Genomic DNA, 18,715 nt, shown 5'->3' with positions numbered 1-18,715 from the left:
CCTATATATGTAAAAGAGACAATTGAACTATTTTTTTCTTTTCACCATAATTTATTGTGCCTTAGGTAAAATAGATACAATAGCAACAGTGCATCCCAGATTTCTATTTCATTGTGTCAAAAGTAAATAGTCTTCAAAGTTAGAGAAAGTTTTCCATGAGGAAAATGTCTAGAACAGATGATATGTGCTTTATCTAGAGAGAAATAATATCTTTTTAGTTATTGGGGGTAAGAGTGACATCATCATACAGTTGGATTTTTCTCTCTTCATTGTACTCACCTAATTACCTAAACATTCTGACCTCTGGCATATCACATACTAAATCCATTCTGTAACCTTCTAACTGGTTCTGAACTATAAGGGAAAAGAATTAGGCATTGTTCATTTATGCATATGTGATTTAAAGATATATTAAAACAAATTTGGATCCTGATTTGAAATAATTCCCTGCCCTTATTCACAGATTTACATACATTTAATTTATATTCTTCTTAGTTAAAAAAAAAACAGCTTACAATTTTTAAAATATAACACATTTAAAAATAAAATGAGAAGAAAAAATCAGCAATTACAATGGAAATGGTCAGAAGGAGAGAAGGGCTGGAGGGCAAGGAGACAAGATAATGATGTAGGACTCTGGAGCTGGATGATTATTGCAAGTGTACAAGTCACTTAATTTTAAGTCTTTGACAGACAAGAGAAAGGGGGGAGCCATGAGATAAAAATAAGCATTTCAAATCTTTAGGAGAAAGGCAAACTTTTCTCTAATATTAAGCTCTTTAAACAGTGACTCACAGGAATCTTTGCTTGAAAAGCAACACAGAAAATGCTAATGCTCATTAAAACAAACTGATTTCCAGACCACTATTTGCTTGTTTTGGTTATTTTGTTTGTTTTAGCCCTATTAGCAATAGGATTTCTCCTATAGATAAGCAATTCTATAGGCTAAGATGCCTAAATTCAAAGAAAATGCAATAGTTACTAAAATACACTTTATAAATTTCTTTACTTTCTGTATAAAATGTATATGCAAAAATATTTCCAACAGTTGCAAATGTACTTATATAATGATCCCTAAGCTTTTCAACCATGCAACAAATAAATATTTATTGATAGCATCTATAAAGCAGTTATTACTAGGTTCCAGAGACACAATGATGACCAAGATGTTGAACTTGTCCTCAAAAAGATCACAGTCAAGAAGTATGTATAACCACAGTGAGTATGGTGGAAACAGGCTCTGAGAGGTTTGTGGAAGAAGGAATATTTGGTAAGTAGAAAGTGGAGTTTAGGATTATGAAAAACTTAACCAAAAATAAATTGTATATAAACTCTATATCAAAGATTTGGGTGGGAGGAGGTTATCAGGTTACTAAAATAGGGGAAAGCCATTCCATATAAAAGGGATGCTGTCTTTGCATTTGCTGAGACACAATCAAGACAGCGTTTAAGCAACAGAAAGTAATTCAGTATAGACAGTGTACTTTATTATTGTGGACTGAATGTTTTGTCCTCCTCCAGTTTTATATGTTGAAACCCAACCCCACAGTGTGATGGTATGAGGAGGTGGGTCCTTTGGAAGGTAATTAGCATTAAATGAGGTCAAGAGGGTGGAGCTCTCAGGAGTGGAATTAATGCCCTTATTAGCATCACTAGAGAGTTTGCTTCCTCTCTCTGCTCTCCACCATGTGAAGAGACATCACCAATGAGAAGCTGGCAGACTGTAACCCAGAAAAGAGCCATCACTAGAATTCTACAAGCTTGGCACCTTTATCTCATACTTTCAGTCTCTAGAACTTGGAGAAATACTTTTCTGTTGTTTATAAGGCACCCAGGCTATGGTACTTTATTATGACAGTACAAACAGACCAAGACAAGGATAAGACAAATTTGGAGAGGAACCCAAAGTCCAGAGCAAGGAAGGCTTTGTATGGAAGGCTAAGAAGTATGGAATACAACCTAGAGGCCACTGTTATTCAATTCTAGAAAATAGAGAAATCATTATTTATATATAATCATACATGGGAGCCCAACTATCAAACAGAAAAGGAATCTCTTTATTTCATGTGAGTGCTGGGGAATCTGAAAACTGACCTGATCAGCTTCTTATCACACAGTTTGAAAACCCTGTCCAGCTCTTTGCGGCCCCATGTACTTGCAGCACCAGCCTCCTCTACCCATGGGATTTCCCAGGAAAGAATACTGGAGTGGGTTGCTATCTCCAAGGGATCTTCCCGACCCAGGAATTGAACCTGGGTCTCCTGCATTGCAGGAGCTACTAGGGAAGTGTTCAAAACTTCTGAGCTACTAGGGAAGTCTTGAAAACCCTGGCTACAACCAAATCAAGAGTGAAGAGAGTTTATCATAAAGGCTTTTAAACAGAAGGATAATATGAACAGATTTCAAATTTTAGAATGATGACTATAGATATAATATGAAAGTGAAGGGGGAAAGAGGAAACAAAGGAGAAGATAATTTATGAGGAAAAGATCATTTATTTCAAGAAACGAGTAACAAATGAAATCTTGTATCAGCAGAGACAATAGTGAAAGTTTTAAAACATAAAGGATAAAGAGGAAATCCAAATGGCTGACAGAAGAAAAGGCTGATTACACACAAAGGAATAAAAATCAAATTATTAGCAGTTTATCAGCAAGACTGGATATAAGACAAAACTGGATGTAGATAACAAACTTTAATCATAGACAAATACATAAGATCTCAAGTCATCACTAAAAGAATCTCTACAGGATGTTCTGTACAAAAAGAAAATGTTAACAAGTAAGCTGAAAAAACAATGATTTATGACAAGTGTGAGTTGGCAGGTGGTACATAGCAAAAGAATGTATTTTATACATGACATAACTAGAAATGATCACTGAGGAACTACAGAAGACAGAGATTCTATCACAGGTCATGACACAGTAGAATTCATCTGTAAATCTATATGAAATACTAATGGGAATATGCAGTTCAAATGATTCATAATGGTAAATGAAATTTATATGCTTCATTCACAGGTCTTATAATTAAATCATCATCATCTGGCTATTTGTACTGTTTAATTTTATATTAAAACAGAGTAGGAAAGGATAGAAAACAACAAAGTGGAACTGAGGATATAGAAAGAGCAGTTGTACATGATAGTAAAGTTCTTTCTAGGAATCTTTGTGACATAAAAGAAGAAGAGAGAATATTCAGGGTTCACAAACAGTGACTAATTTTTGTTAATTGCTAGTGAGATAACTTCAGCATTTTTATATGCTCCAGAAGAGAGAGTATAAACAATTGTGAGGGGAAAAAGTGAGATCATAAGGGTCAAAAAACACCACAAATTAAAGAATAAACTGTTCATTATTAAAAATCATTGAGTTTTGGTTTTTTTTTTAAAGTAAGAAATGCAGGATTTAAGAAAAAGCAAAAAAGAATCTCTGTCAAAATTCTGCAACTGTATTGCCCTGCATGCTTTGAAAATAAAATTTCCTAAAATAGATTCACTATTTCATTTAGTTTCCTTACATATCTTACATCTTTGTAAGTTAATACAAGTCAAACTTACTACTGTCTCCCATGTAGAATTGGTTAATTCCTATACAATCTTGCTTAATTTTATATTCTTTTATTCTCTAATTGACCCTTAACAACTTATTCATAGTCAGTAATCTAATCCATTAACTCTTTCAAGACCAAGCTTAGAATGCATCTCTTCCCATAATCATTCCCTAACTAGTCAGCCTGTAAATTTAATTATCCATCTTTGCAGCCTCCTAAAAATCTATCTCTAATCCCTTAGGTCCCTTCTCAGCCCCATTAATATTTAGCCAAAAATGAAGGGTACTAACAAGTTTTTTAAAGAGTAAAAGACACATAGTCTATTTGCTTATTCTACTTCTCTGTTATAAATTTCTTCTAAAAAAATAAGCTTCTTCCTCTACTCCTTTAACAGTCACAAAATGCTCAAGTGACTCATTTGTTTATGGTGAGCTTTGTCCAAGCGGACAATAAATTCAATATGTGGGCATTTTGTCTTTTATTTCTTCACACACATCCAGGGAAGACAGTGCAATGCGTTAAGTGCAGAAATAAAAAAGCTAAATATGTGCTACTTAAGTTATTAAGAAAGAAAAAGAACAAAATTTGATAAATTAATGTGTAGCAAGCTCAAAAGAGAGGGAAACACCCCTACTTTTTACCTCGCCCATCCTCCAGGCAAACAGAGTTATGCTAAATATTGATTAAAAGACTGCTTTGGAAACTTACACATTTATTTTGTGTTTCCTACCAACATTCTGAGGAGCTTTAAAAAAAAGAAAAGAAAAATGAATCAATTAAAAAGCCTTTATTCTCACCTATGGGGGAAGACCATTTCCTAGTATGTTATTTAGGTTCATTAACATTCAAGTTGTATTTCACAAACACAAAGAAATATAAGTTCTGTGGTAAGGGAAAGTGCATCTAATTCTAACTACACGTTCTCCCAAAATTAGATGTTTCAGGGTCTTAAAGGTTGATTAAGTTAAATCAGGTAACAAAATGAGTAAAGGATTTTTGTGGGTCATGGAGAAGAAAATCTTTATCATATAAAATAATCATGTAAAGGCATCACAAGCAAGAAATAATCAGTCTCCCCAAAATTTTATAATAATGGCATATGATAAGAATGAAATATTCAATTGAGGCCCCAGAATTATAAAACATTCTTCTATTCAGGAAATGTACTTTCTTCTTTCATTCAGATAAGGGTGTTTGAGAAGTCTGGATTAAAAACAACAAACTTTGCAAACTTCTGCTAAAATAAATAATAGCAAACAATATAAAAAGTAAAATTAACAGAGAAAGACAGAAAAGGAGACAAGAGAACAGAAATCTCAACAAATTTTTGGAACTTAGAAAGTAATCGGAGAGGTAAGAAACTAAGTAGACAGGAAAAAATTAAGATCTGGTATTACAGAGGAAGAACCTGAAGACAGCTAGTCAAGCTGCTTCACAGAAGCCCTAGGACTTGTCATGTGAAGGCTTCTGGTCCTATGGGAGAGGTAAGATTCAATGTTAAACAGAGGGACTGTAGGCTCTTAAACATAGTCTCTCCCTTACCGTACAAAAAAAATGTGTATCCCTCCAAAATGCCACCTCTCAGCCCTCAAATGGGAGATGAGAGGTTCACTCTGAAAAATACCAATTCACTGGAAAAGGACCCTGATGCTGGGAAAGATTGAGGACATGAGGAGAAGGGGATGACAGAGCATGAGATGATTGAATGGCATCACTAAATCAACAGGCATGAGTGGGCGCAAGCTCTGGGAAATAGTGAAGGACAAATCCCAGCATGCCCCAGTCCATGGGGTGGCAAAGAGTCAGACACAACTTATCAACTGAACAACAAAGGCAGGCTTCAATTCCAGAGACAACAGCACAGCAGATGGCAGAGGTGAATCAGTTGGATGAAAATAGGGGGATTCAGTGTCTTACTGAAAGTTAGGACCCTTATCCACTTTCTCTGTCCCTTATGTATGGATGCCAGTTCAATTCAGTTCAGCTCAGTCACTCAGTCATGTCCAACTCTCTGCGACCCCATGGACTGCAGCACACCAGGCTTCCCTGTCCATCATGAACTCCCAGAGCTTACTCAAACTCATGTCCACTGAGTCGGTGAATCTATCCAACCATCTCATCCTCTGTCATCCCCTTCTCCTCGTGCCTTCAATTTCCCAGCATAAGGATCTTTGAATGAGTTAGTTCTTCACATCAGGTGGCCAAAGTATTGGAGTTTCAGCTTCAACATCAATCCTTGCAATGAATATTCAGGGCTGATTTCCTTTAGGATGGACTGGTTGGATCTCCTTGCAGTCCAAGGGACATTCAAGAGTCTTCTCCAACACCACAGTTCAAAAGCATCAATTCTTCAGCACTCAGCTTTCTTCATAGTCCAACTCTCACATCTATACGTGACTACTGGAAAAACCATAGCTTTGTCTAAATGGACTTTGTTGGCAAAGTAATGTCTCTGGTTTTTAATCTACTGTCTAGGTTGGTCATAACTTTTCTTCCAAGGAGCAAGTGTCTTTTAATTTCATGGTTGCAGTCACCATCTGCAGTGATTTTGGAGCCCAAAAAATAAAGTCTGTCACTGTTTCCATTCCTTCATCAATACCTCTTCCACCCACCACTTGTAAGAGCCTGGAAAATTCACCTCTGGAAAAAGTACATGACCTCCAAGTAAAATGTTGACTCCTTGCCATCAATATAAAGGCTGTCTCACTTTCTGGCACCCAGCAGTGAAGATCACCAGGAACAAAGCTTACCAGGAACAGAATTTTCAATTGTCTTCTCCTAATAACTCATTCTAAAACACAGTTCTGTAACTAGGCATTTTAAGGCATAAGAGGCTAAAAAAAACATAGAAAAATAAAATTTGAAAGAAACAGTGAGGGGGTAGGGGAACAAGAAGGAACTTGGGGGAAAAATAAAAGAAAACATCTATAACCGTTCAAAAAAGATAAAAGTATCTCTGAACATTTAACAATGACAGAATCTATGTAAAAGTAGAGAAAACAAGCACGTTATTAGAAATGCTTGTAATGTGATTACTAAAATAATGCAGTTGGGGGAATTCCCTGGTGGTCCAGTGGTTAGGACTCCAAGCTTCCAATGCTGAGAGCCCAGGTTTGATCCCTGGCTGGGGAACTAAGATCCCACAAGCCTCATGCTGTGACCAAAATAATAATAATAATAATGCAGTTGGAAGATACTTTTTCAAAGCAGACAGAAAGTAAAAATGACAGGAGACTTAACAAAAAGATAAGAAAATCTAGGTGATTCAATATCCAAATACTAGAATTTCTTGAAACAGTGAACAAAAAAATGTGGAGAGAAGGAAATAGACAAAAGACACAAGAAAATATTCCAGAGGTAAAGGATAAAGAGTGTGTGTGTGTGTGTGTGTGTGTGTGTGTTAGTCACTCAGTTGTGTCCAAGTCTTTACGACCTCATGGACTGTAGCCTGCCAGGCTCGTCTATCCATTAAATTCTCCATGCAAGAGTACTGTAGGGGGTTGCCATTCGCTTCTCCAGGAGATCTTCCCAACTCAGGGATCAAACCTGGGTCTCCTACATTGCGGGCAGATTCTTTACAATTTGAGCACCAGGGAAGCCCAAAGGATAAAGTGCTTATGAGATCAGTCTTAAGCAAATATTTAGATACTAACTTTTCAACATGCCATATCACTGCCCAATGACATCCTTCTAACTAGCAATCTCATGCTAGCTATCAATAATTAGTTTCACTTTACATAATCCATCTGATCTCTTATTCTCTAAAACCCAAACTCTTTTCACAAACTATCTATTAATAACTCCTTTCTATTCTCATGTAAGGTCACTTCAATACTCAGCACCCTGAAAAATGGAGATGATAATTCCACACAATAAAGCAAAAGCAAACATGGTATAAAATAATTTGTTGGGCTTTCCTGGTGGCTCAGCGGTGAACAATCTACCAGGCAAGGCAGGAGACATGGGTTCAATCCCTGATCTAGGATGATTCCACATACCACGGAGCAACTAAGGCCATGCACCACAATATTGAGCCTGTGCTCTAGAGCCCATACTCCACAACCACCACAAAGAAAAGCCCACTTGCTGCAACTAGAGAAAAGCCCACATAGCAACCAAGACCCAGCAAAGCCAAAAATGAATAAGCAAATAACACTATTTTAAAAGCTGTCAAATAATTTGTTAAACATGAGATAAGGCTCAAGTTCTACTTCCTTTGTATCATTTTTTTTCCCCTTTTTCTCTCTGTGAACCCTTAGCCTGACCAGAAATGTAGCACAATGATTAGGACCATGGACTTCACTATTAGGTAAGCCTTAACTCAAGTCAAGGCAATACCATCTACTTAACCTGTCTAAGTTTCAGTCTACTCATTCATGAAATGAATATGTACAGTATTTCATCTCCCAGTGTCATAATTAGAACCAAATTAAATATGGATGCAAAATGATCTCTAACTTCATGTGTCCCATCTGAGAAAATTGCAATGTGGGTATTGGGTTCCATGACCCTTTTCTACCAATCAATTGTATAAAATCTAAATATAATTCAGAAAGCAGTATGATCTGTTGTGAACTGAACTGTGCCCTCTCCAACTTAATATGCTGAAGCCCTAACCCCAATGTGATGGTCGCTGGGGACAGGACATTTGGGAGATAATCAGGTTTAAATGAGATAACGAGGATGGGGGCCTGCTGACAGGGTTAGTGCCAAATGAAGACATAGGAAGAAGGCGGCCGTCTGTAAGCGAGGAAAGGAACTCTCACCAGAACTCAACCATGCTGACCGATCTCAAACTTCCAGCCTCCAAAACATGAGAAATTAAATTTCTGTTGTTTAAGGTGCCCAGAGTATGGTATTTTGTTGTTGTAGCTCTAGAATACGAATACACGAGCCTTTGAAAAGGTTAAAGATCTGGTATCAAGAGACCTCTATTCTAGTCCACTTTGTTACTGATTTGGCAAGGGAAAAGTTAAAGTACAGAAAAATCCTGAACATTTAAAAGGAGTCAATACTAATTGCCACTGCTAGTTATATGGACATTAATAGAAATTATTTTTTAAAAAGAAGAAAACGGCAACCAGAAAACAGGAATTCTTTAGTTTGCCTCCAACCCACCTTTCGAGTTTACTGTCCTGACCTCTCGCTTTTCCTGATCACTGACTCCTGAGCTACATCTTACCAGTCAGTTCCATCCACTTCTCACCAGCTCTCTGCCCCAGGAGGCTAACCCACGTGCCCCCTAGTCCCTAGAAATCTGGCTTCTTATTGGGTGGGCCAATGTTGAACCACAGGAAGAGGTCAGAAACAGGAAGGAGTGTGGGAGATGAGAGAATCTGTCTCCTTTTTCCTCTGGCTCCTTTCCTGCAAGGTTACCATGAATTAACTGTTTCTCTCAGCAAGACTCGGTGTTCCTCTCAAGATGGTTGATTCTGTCTCCCTCTGGGTTCTAGGAATCGATCCCTGTTCCATATGGCCTAGGCAAGGAAACAATTTGGGTCTTACTAAGTTCCCTCACCCAACCCTACTCTTAATTCTAGAGTGGCTCCCTTGTGTGTTGAACTTTGAAAACAGCATTTGGGGCGGGGGGTGGGGTGGGAAACTGTTCAAACTGTCCTATTTTCCATGTGCCATTTACTTTCTGTTGAATCTTCAAGTGAAACACACACTTCTATTCGCACAATATGCCCAGGTTAAAATACCCCTTTTCCCTCTATCTCTCTGGTCAACTTCTAAACATGTTACCAAGTAGGCTTGAATGTCACTGCCCTTCTGTTATTTCTCCTATTACCATCACAGAACAAATAAACTGTTCACTAAAATTTTGCTACAATAGCACCTTATTTTTAAAGCATGCACGCGCACACACACACACACACACACACACACACACACACAGTCCCTATGTATATAAAACAATTCGACCCGAGCATCTCAGGTCAAGGATAGCACCTGACACAGCATCTCAATAATTATGTAAATTCCTACAAGAAAACTTACAAAGTTGTTTTAATATAATTTTATTAGAGGTATATATTTTAAAATAATCAACAAAAAAAAAATACCTACACATAAATTAGCTTGGCTATGTGTCCAGAAGAAAAATTATTAAAGACACAAGTAGCATTTCTCATTATCCCTCAGGAACATAGTCTTCTAGGCTTTTCTTTTATCTTTATAGCCTTAAAGTTTAATTCACCTTAGTACATTACTTTTTTTTTTTTTTTTAGTAAATTTATTTAAAAACATGAAAAGGAGATATTTACATGACAATGTAAGTAATGAGGTATCATCTTCCAAATTGTTCAGTTGAAAAGACTAGTGTTTTGCAAGGAAAACAAAGTTATTATTTCAATGGTAGGTAATATTCATTTTTGAGAATGGTTATCAGATAACTCATAAGAGAAATATCCACAAGTGAGTTATAAAGGTCAATCCCTTGTGGACTGAAATAAAATTTCAAGTTCAATTTAAAACAAGATTTTTAATTACCAAGGTAAACTATCTAGGGACAATTTCAAATTGCAAGGCCAAAAACCTTATGTTAGTTGATTTTTTTTAATAGAAAATTTAACCCCACTCCCTGAAAGAAAAGCTGATACATCATTTCCCATAAGTGAAAAACTAATTATATCACCATATTGACATTATAATAGCATCTAAATGCTTCCTCAAAATCTGAACCATCTAAACACTATAAGTGATACTTTGGGCCTAAATTTCCAGTAAATTAATCCACATTGAAATCCTTAGCAAATAATAATTAAGAAAGATTACACAACAGTTGACTTGATATTTTCTGAATGTTTATTTACTGCTAGATACAAATTTTTCAAGCCAAGTAAAAAGAGAAAAGATGTTTTTGAAAAAACTTCTCTTTGATTGTTTCATTTCATCTGGGTCAAATAAATTTATGAAAGAAAGCATAGTATAGTACATAGTATCGAAAGCACCTTTATCCATTTGGACTGGTATAACAAAACACCAAAGACTGAGTGGCTTACAAACAGCAGAAATTGATTTCTCACAGTTTGGAAGCTCGAAGTTCAAGGTCAGCTCCCAGCATGGTCTGGTGAGGGCCTTCCTCCAGGTTGTAGACTTCTGGTTATAGCTTCATATGGCAAAAAGGGCTAGAGATCTCTCTGGACTTCTATTTAAAAGAGCTATACCCTCAGGACTCATATACCTCTCAAAGCCCTAGTACCATCACCTACTATGATATGCCATCATATCAGGAATTAGCATTTTAACATATGATTTGTGAGGAAGACACAAAACATTCAGACTATGGGATAAAGTATAAAAAGTTCTGGAGTTGGATGGGAGGAGCAAATTTCTATCATTATTACTGTATATATTAATAATCATTCATTCCTAGTAATCATTTTTCCAAGGTATAAAAACAGCAGGGAGTTTGGGATGGACATGTACACACTGTTATATTTCAAATGACTCGCCAACAAGGTTCTACTGCATAGCACGTGGAACTCTGTTCAATGTTTGTGGCAGCCTAGGTGGGAGGTGAGTTTGGGAGAAAATGAATGTGTATAGCTGAGCCCTTTGCCATCCACCTGAAACTATCACAAAACTGTTAACTGGCTATACTCCAATATAAAATTAAGAGTTCAAAAAACCCCACAGCATATGAAAATTAATTCATTCATTGTGTATAATAAAACAGAAACAGACTCAGAGATATAGAGAATAAACTAGTGGTCAGTAAGGAAGAGAGAGGGGGTAGGGAGAAGAGAGAATAGGGATTAAGAGATACAAACTGCTACTTACAAAACAGATAAGCAACAAAGATAAATTGTATAGCACAGGGAAATATAGCCATTGTTTTGTAATAACTTTAAATGGAATATAATCTATAAAAATATTGAATCACTATTTTATCCCCTTGAAACTAATACAATATTGTAAATCAACTATACTTCAGCTTTAAAAACTGCAAAAAAAATAAATAATTCATTCACCATTTAATGCAAAGAGTAGGTAACATGTCAGAGCTCATAAAATCTAATTTAAGAACAGAAAAAAAATATCTGCAGCACTTCAAAAAATTGTAAAACTCAGTTCTTAAAAACAAAATGTAACAAACAGCCAAAAGACCTAAAACAACAATGAAACAGTGGTATAAGAGTCACCTTGCTTCACAGTTTCCTAAAGTCAGGAAAATCTTACAGCCCATAGGAAAATCAAGCCCTTTGGCTTATCCCTTCAAAGACTGGGCATACAAATGGCTTTAACATTCAGTAAATATTTTTTGAGTGCCTACTCTGTGCCAGGCACTCTTCTAAGCACTGAGAATATACAGTATTTAGAAAACAGAAGAGCAAAGGGCCCTGCTCTTGTGAAGCTTATACTGACTCGGATAAGGGATTATATATATTAAATTTAAATCCCTCTTATTGTATACTGTAACTACTTTTTTTCTCCTTTTCACTTCAGATTAAGAAGAACTCTGGCTGCCATCCCATATTAAAATGTCTCTTTATTCCAGACAATATGCTCTTCTGGGAATATTATGTGTGGCAATATTTCAGTATTTTCAGGTATACTTATAATCTCAGTATTTGTAAGAAAGAAAAATCTATAAAACAAACATCCAATGCATTTCTTATTTTAACTCCAGTTAATACTGTTAAATAACAAATGCCAATAAAAATATAAGTCAGTTACAGGACTTAGTGCTAAATGTGATGAATGTTGTTATATGTCCAAGGAGGGGAAAGAAAGGGACAGGGAAACATTATGTATTTATTTTAGCAATGGGCTAAAATGAAGCAAATGTTAAAGGATCTGAATAGCCTTTTACATAATCAAATCTGTAATCTGTAGTCCAGATTTGGAACCCACCGTTGAGGAGACTAGAGAGGACACTGTGTTGGCCCTGTACATGCTGAATGCAGAGCTACCTAGTCAGCCAAAGAGAGGACAAATAGAGGTCAGGCAGGTCCTAGGCTAATTCAAGGGGCTTAACAGAGGAGAAGAGGACAAACCAGAGCCCTGAAATCAAAGAGCAGAGAAAGACCAAGAAAAATCATATCCCCAAAATGTATGGGTCTCCAACACAGTATTGCCTCATTCATGCGGCTCATCAAAAAATCAATTATATCAAGTATGTCTTCGCAGGTAAAAATTCTCTGCTCGGCTGATGTGAAGACAGGTTTCATTTTTTTAAATCAAACTTTCTGTTTCCCAGGCCGAACTTTGGTAATTATTCAGTCATTCTCCTAAAAGATTTCCAAAGTTGATAACAATACAACTAGTAAGTTCATTAGTTCCCGTCTAACATATTTCAATTTGCTGATGACTTCTCTTAAATTTTCCTCTATTGAAAAATTTACACTGTTTCTCCTATAATTATCAAGCATCAGTTTACATTCTAACATTTTAAATCAAACCCTGCAAACAGGATAAAAAGAAAACAGCAAGCTCGAATGAAAATATGAGGGAGGAAATACCTTTAGTTTGGATCCATGAGGTACTAAGACAGACCTAGCCTGCTTTGGTGGGATATACAGCTCCCATTTTCCAAAATCCAGTCTTTTATATGGGTATGAAAATGGGTTCCAATCATCTGAAATACAATAAGGAAGATCAGTTAAAGACTAATACTCGATCAATTTCAAAGCATAATATACTGCCTACTTATACAGAATCAAATTACCTAAAAAACATTGCTTCTAAGTTGTTAAACAAAATACTAATCATTTAGAAAAAGCAAATTATGCTTGTGCTGAGTTGCTTCAGTCGTATCCAACTCTGCAATGCTATGAACTACAGCCCAGCAGTTCCTCTGTCCATGGGGTTTCCGGGGCAAGGATGCTGGAGAGGGTTGCCATTTCCTTCTCCGGCGGATTTTCCTGAAGTGTGAAGTCGTTCAGTCGTGTCCAACTCTTTGGGACCCCATGGACCAGGCTCCTCTGTCCATGGGATTCTCCAGACAAGAATACTGGAGTGGGTTGCCATTTCCTTCTCCAGGGGATCTTCCCAAGCCAGGGATTGAACCCAGGTCTCCCACATTGCAGGCAGATGCTTTATCCTCTGAGCCACCAGGGAAGCCCGGTCTTCCTGAATCAGGAATGAAACCCACATCTCTTATGTCTCCTGCATTGGCAGGTGGGTTCTTTACTACTAGTGCCAACTGGGAAGCCCTTTGCCTTTTGTATCTGAAAATTAAAATTACAACACATTTTCCATTGTACTTTCAATTCTATTTGATCAATAAATAGGATGATGGGTCCCTTTTCAAGAAACACCATCAAAAAAAGGAGATAATAAGAAAAAATAGAAATGCATTCTATGCAACTAGCTAAGATATATGTCATGGTAGAAAAAAATGATGAAAAATTATTAAAATCATATTAACTAAATCCACAAGTGTGTGTCAGAACTGACTTAAAATCTAAAGAAATGCCTCAAACAAGAAAGGTAGAAGGCTATAAACTATAAGAGTCAAAAGAGAGGTGGACTGAAGATGCTGAAAGAAAGCCAAAATAAACAAAAGACCATAAACACATGGAAATTTAACATGTGACAGAGGTGGCACTATAAATCAATGAGTAAAGGACATACTGTGTAATAAGTTGTACTGAAATAACTGGTTACCTTTATGAGAAAAAAACAAAACTCTACTTAATAATATACTGAAGAATGAAGATATAATGCTTTAAATATAATGCTTAAATATAATAGATAAAACTGTAAAATTTTTAGAAGAAAAAAACACAGGAAAATATATTTATAATATTGAGTTTGTAAGTGTTTTTAAACAAGACACAGAAGCATGCACACTCACATACACACACAAAACCTTAAGGAAAAGCCTAATAAAGTTGACTACAAAAATTACATACTTATCTTCATACATAAATAAATAGAATGACAAATTATCAACTGGGAAACTATATTTCTAATGAATATTATCAAGAAACAACATCCAAAATATATGAAGATCTATGAATCAATGGGAAAAAGAAAACAAACCAATACAAAAATCAACAGAGATGTTCACGGGAGGACACATGAGTGACCAATAAACATACAATGATGCTCAGGCTTACTCATAATTAAGAATATGCAGCAAAAATACAAAAAGAAAAAAGAATGTCAAACATCAAATTCTATTGTGATTTCCACTGAATAGAGGAAAGAGAACATAGGAAGCTTTAATAATATCTGTAATGTTTTTTTTTTTAGGGTAGGTGGTGTATACTGAGATGCTTATCACATTTTCCCCTATTTGTTTATGCCTGAAATATTTCACTGTTTAAAAAAAATGTAAGCAACCTTATGATGCCATGCACTGTAGTGCTATGAAATTAGATTCTCAATTGAGGAGATAAGAAAAACAACAGGAAACTTGTTTTATTCCATGATTTCTTCTTTTACACGCCAACACTTTCACCACATGTGACTGAAGGTTTTCACTCTCTGCCAATCTGAATGTTACAGGTAGAATGGGAGGAAGAAACAATATTTAAACAGATCCTTCTAAGCATTTTCCACTCTTCCTCAGAAGTCAATCTGAAAATATCTAAAGGCAGTTTATCTTCAGGAACAGCTCAATAAGCTCTATGCTATTATATTCTCCTGCCCCTAAAACATCAAATACATATTTCATCTGTTTATAATATGACATTCCTTTAACACAGTAAAGACTTTCGGGCATAATTGGGGCAGGGAGCTTGAAGTATGAAGATCTAGGTAGTACAGTGCTTTATACATTTACTGAATTTCTTTTTAAGCTAATCACTTAAGACAATTAATAAACTTAAGACATGCAGCAGATCTTTTCATGGTTAGTTAGATTTGAAAATAAAGGGTACAGTTCATTAGTTCATTCATTCATTCATTAAATACATATTGAGTGTTTAATGTAGGCCCTGCTCAATGCCAAAGTGAAAATTAGTGTTCAGAATGACAGTCGTATTTCATCCAGAAAAGGTTAAATTGAGTAACAGCACACCAAAATGAGTAGTAAAATACATAATATAGGATCCTCTAAAAATTCAACTATAAATAAGATTGTTACTTTGAAAGTGAAGCTTTAAATAGATGGGAAATTTTCATATGCAGATTTACTTAAAAGCTTTACTCAATAATGCAAAAATAAATGTGGTTTTGAATATTTGTTTTTGAATATCAGTTCAAATAGTTCTTTAGCTTGCAGTCACTTGAGTTTTAAAGATCTATTTAAATGGATAATGCTTTAATATTTGTATAAATAAAACTATTTTTACTGAATCACATTTTCCTTTCAGAGTGTCTCAATTTCCTAACATACATGTTGATTATTTCTAACCCTACACTGTAAAAAAAATGCTTTTTCTATCATTTTAAGAGCTTATTAGCACATCTCCTCTTCATAGAAATTCAGGTGTTAACTTCTACTACAGGTACATTTTTCTTGACGAACCCCAGACTTCAATGAAAAATCTGGACTACCTTCACATATGCGCCAAAAGAAAACCCATCTACCACCCATCATAAGCAACGCAGAATATACTACAGGTTTCACACGGGAGAGAGAGGGGAAGGTTTGCAAAGGGCTTATGTGCATGAAACAACTTCAGGTTGTTGCACTGGACAGTTGTCTCCCACATAAATACCTCTTCAGCCACACCACCAGTCTCTTATCTCCCTTGATTCCTTCTCCAATCACTGTTCAGCCCTGAATTTTCCTTTCTGTTCCTCTTTTATTAAACACAATTGCTTCTTTCCATTTGAAAAATGGACACCGATCAAGCTAACCACTTCTACTGTACTGCAGGCATATGCAAGATTCTCTTTGAATAAAATCAGTTTATCCTTAAAATGATTTTCTAAAAAGTAGCTAGTAAGTGGAACTTTTCTCTAGAAGATATAGATATCTAAGGTCCAGGAACATAAAAGTCAGAAAAATCATTGTATTTGGATCTGTTCTCACAAACTCGACATTAAACCCTTAGATAAGAAAGAAGGAACTACTACCACTAAGGTATGTTTAGGTATGACTGTGGGAACTAACTGTGGAAGTATACAATTAAAAATAGGTAAATAAACATTAAAAATCCAATGACTGGTATAAAAATATTAAGTAAAATTGAATGTTTTGTTTTCAAATGAAATTTGCTTTAGAAAAACACAGGTGGCAAGATAATGAGTTCAAGGATACATTTTGGGGAAATTTATGTCTTATGAAATATCATGAGAGTTTATTCCTGAAAATAACTGAAAGTAATATGAATAATGATAAATAAAAGTTAAAGTAATAGAAGTGGTTTAAATAATATAAATAATGATCATTCTAAGGCATATTAGATATATCTAAAGTACATACTTTTAGAACAAGACTACTCATTTTTCATTTTAATCCTCTGTGAGTTTATATCCTAAATCCACAAGATAGAATTAATTTTAATTAAGACAATGCTGATAGTCTGTGTCTCTATGTAGGCCTCAGGATAGGACCAAAAACATCCCATCACCACCTGTGACAATTATTTGCTTCTCTATGAAGCACAGAACTACATATCGAGAGTTCTGTAATTCAGTGGTTCTCAAGCTTTAGTTCATGTCAGGATCACTTGTTAAATCAGACTGGACTGTTTAAAACAGACTGCTGGACCCCACCTTCAGAGTTTTTTGATTCAATATATATGAAGTGTGGTCTAGTAATCTGCATGTTCAACAAGTCCGTGGGTGATACTGACGCTGCTAGTGAGGGTGCATGTGCATGCAAGCTAAGTGGCTTCAGCTATGTCTGACTCTTTGCGAACCTATGGACTGTAGACTGCCAGGCTCAGGGACCACACTGGAAATCAACTTCACGGTTCAGTTACCGACTTCAGGTGTTCTCTGCTCACAGCTTTGGGACTGATTTTCTAGATTAAGTTAGATTTAGAGATTAAAATAATTTTATAAATCAGTAGCTCAAGGAAATTCTGAAATAGAAATTATCTTTAATAATACTTTAAAGCAAATATTACTCACACAAAACCTAGAATTTGGGATTGACTAACATTGTAAAACCCAGAAGGATGACCAGTGAGATGAAGATTACAGAACAGACCCGAGACATTAAGGAATCTGAATGTGTTTGCGTCAGGGAATAAACTTTACAATTTGAACATGAAAAGATAATATATATTAAGATGAGTATTCAATATACTGTTATAAGGGTCTACAGATAATGTTTCCTAAAATATTCTCACTAAGGGATTGCATGGTTAAAATGTATGGGCAATTTTAATCAGAAAATAAATAAAAACCTTGAAGATTCTACCTAGAAAAGTAATATCAACATTTTTAAGTATTAACATATCAAGTCACCTTCCTTTCTATGAGTCATTACCTGCCATAAGCTAGACATCGCTAGGTTTAAGGATTAGGAATCCCTAAAGCAATGTGTGGGGATTCCCTGGCGGCTCAGACAGTAAAGAAAGTGCCTGCAGTGCGGGAGACCCAGGTTCAATCCCTGGGTCAGGAAAATCTCCCTGGAGAAGGGAATGCTACCCATCCCAGTATTCTTGCAGGGAGAATTCCATGGACAGAGGAGCCTGGGGTCACAAAGAATCGACACAACTGAGAAACAAATAATTTGACTTCCACTTTCAAAGCAATATGTATATATTATTCTAGTTTTGGTATTTTAAGAACATGTTTCCCACTTGCATAAATTATTTTATTAAAACATGTTCTAAGACTTTCAATGATTATCAACTTTGAATAACTTGACACATTTTAAAAGCAAACATTTAAGCAAGTATTGTATTACTAACAGTCTGAAATTCATCACCGTATTTTACCATGCAAAAGATTCTATTTGTCCATAGAGTCAAAACCAGCAGACAAATTTAAATCGAGATATGGAAAAGAAACGACATGATACACAGTTTAATATGAACCGCAAACACACATTCGGCACAAGCAATCAAACATTAACTAAGGTCATCGCATCAGGCACACAAACTCTATATTTATCTCAAGCCCAACAACCTTTCTTTTTCTAATGTAATAATCCTCACATAAAATTCTTAAATGTCAGCCTTCTTCAAATATTCCCAAACACTTTAACTCACAGTAAAGTATTTCTGTTCATCAGCATTTAGCCACCTCATTTCTGAAGGGTTTTTGAGTTTAATATATATCTTCCTTATGGGCTTTTCTTATGGCT

At 35.7% G+C, this 18,715-nt stretch overlaps 1 protein-coding gene and 1 non-coding gene across 2 annotated transcripts in view; one reads left to right on the top strand and one right to left on the bottom strand.

The window, feature by feature from the left end:
• The window catches only part of GBE1 (1,4-alpha-glucan branching enzyme 1), a 284,621-nt gene that overhangs the window by 168,012 nt on the left and 97,894 nt on the right, over positions 1–18,715 (bottom strand). Inside the window, exon 3 of the mRNA XM_020916466.2 lies at positions 13,020–13,135. Coding sequence (XP_020772125.1) covers positions 13,020–13,135 — 116 coding nt within the window. The remainder of the gene's footprint in view (positions 1–13,019; positions 13,136–18,715) is intronic.
• TRNAW-CCA (transfer RNA tryptophan (anticodon CCA)) lies at positions 6,612–6,684 on the top strand. Its single transcript has one exon. It is a non-coding gene; the product is annotated as a tRNA-Trp (tRNA).

Source organism: Odocoileus virginianus, chromosome 25, assembly GCF_023699985.2.
Source record: "Odocoileus virginianus isolate 20LAN1187 ecotype Illinois chromosome 25, Ovbor_1.2, whole genome shotgun sequence".
Classification (NCBI taxonomy): domain Eukaryota; kingdom Metazoa; phylum Chordata; class Mammalia; order Artiodactyla; family Cervidae; genus Odocoileus; species Odocoileus virginianus.
Note: the sequence above shows the minus strand (reverse complement) of the source record. Positions and strands in the feature narration are given on the sequence as shown.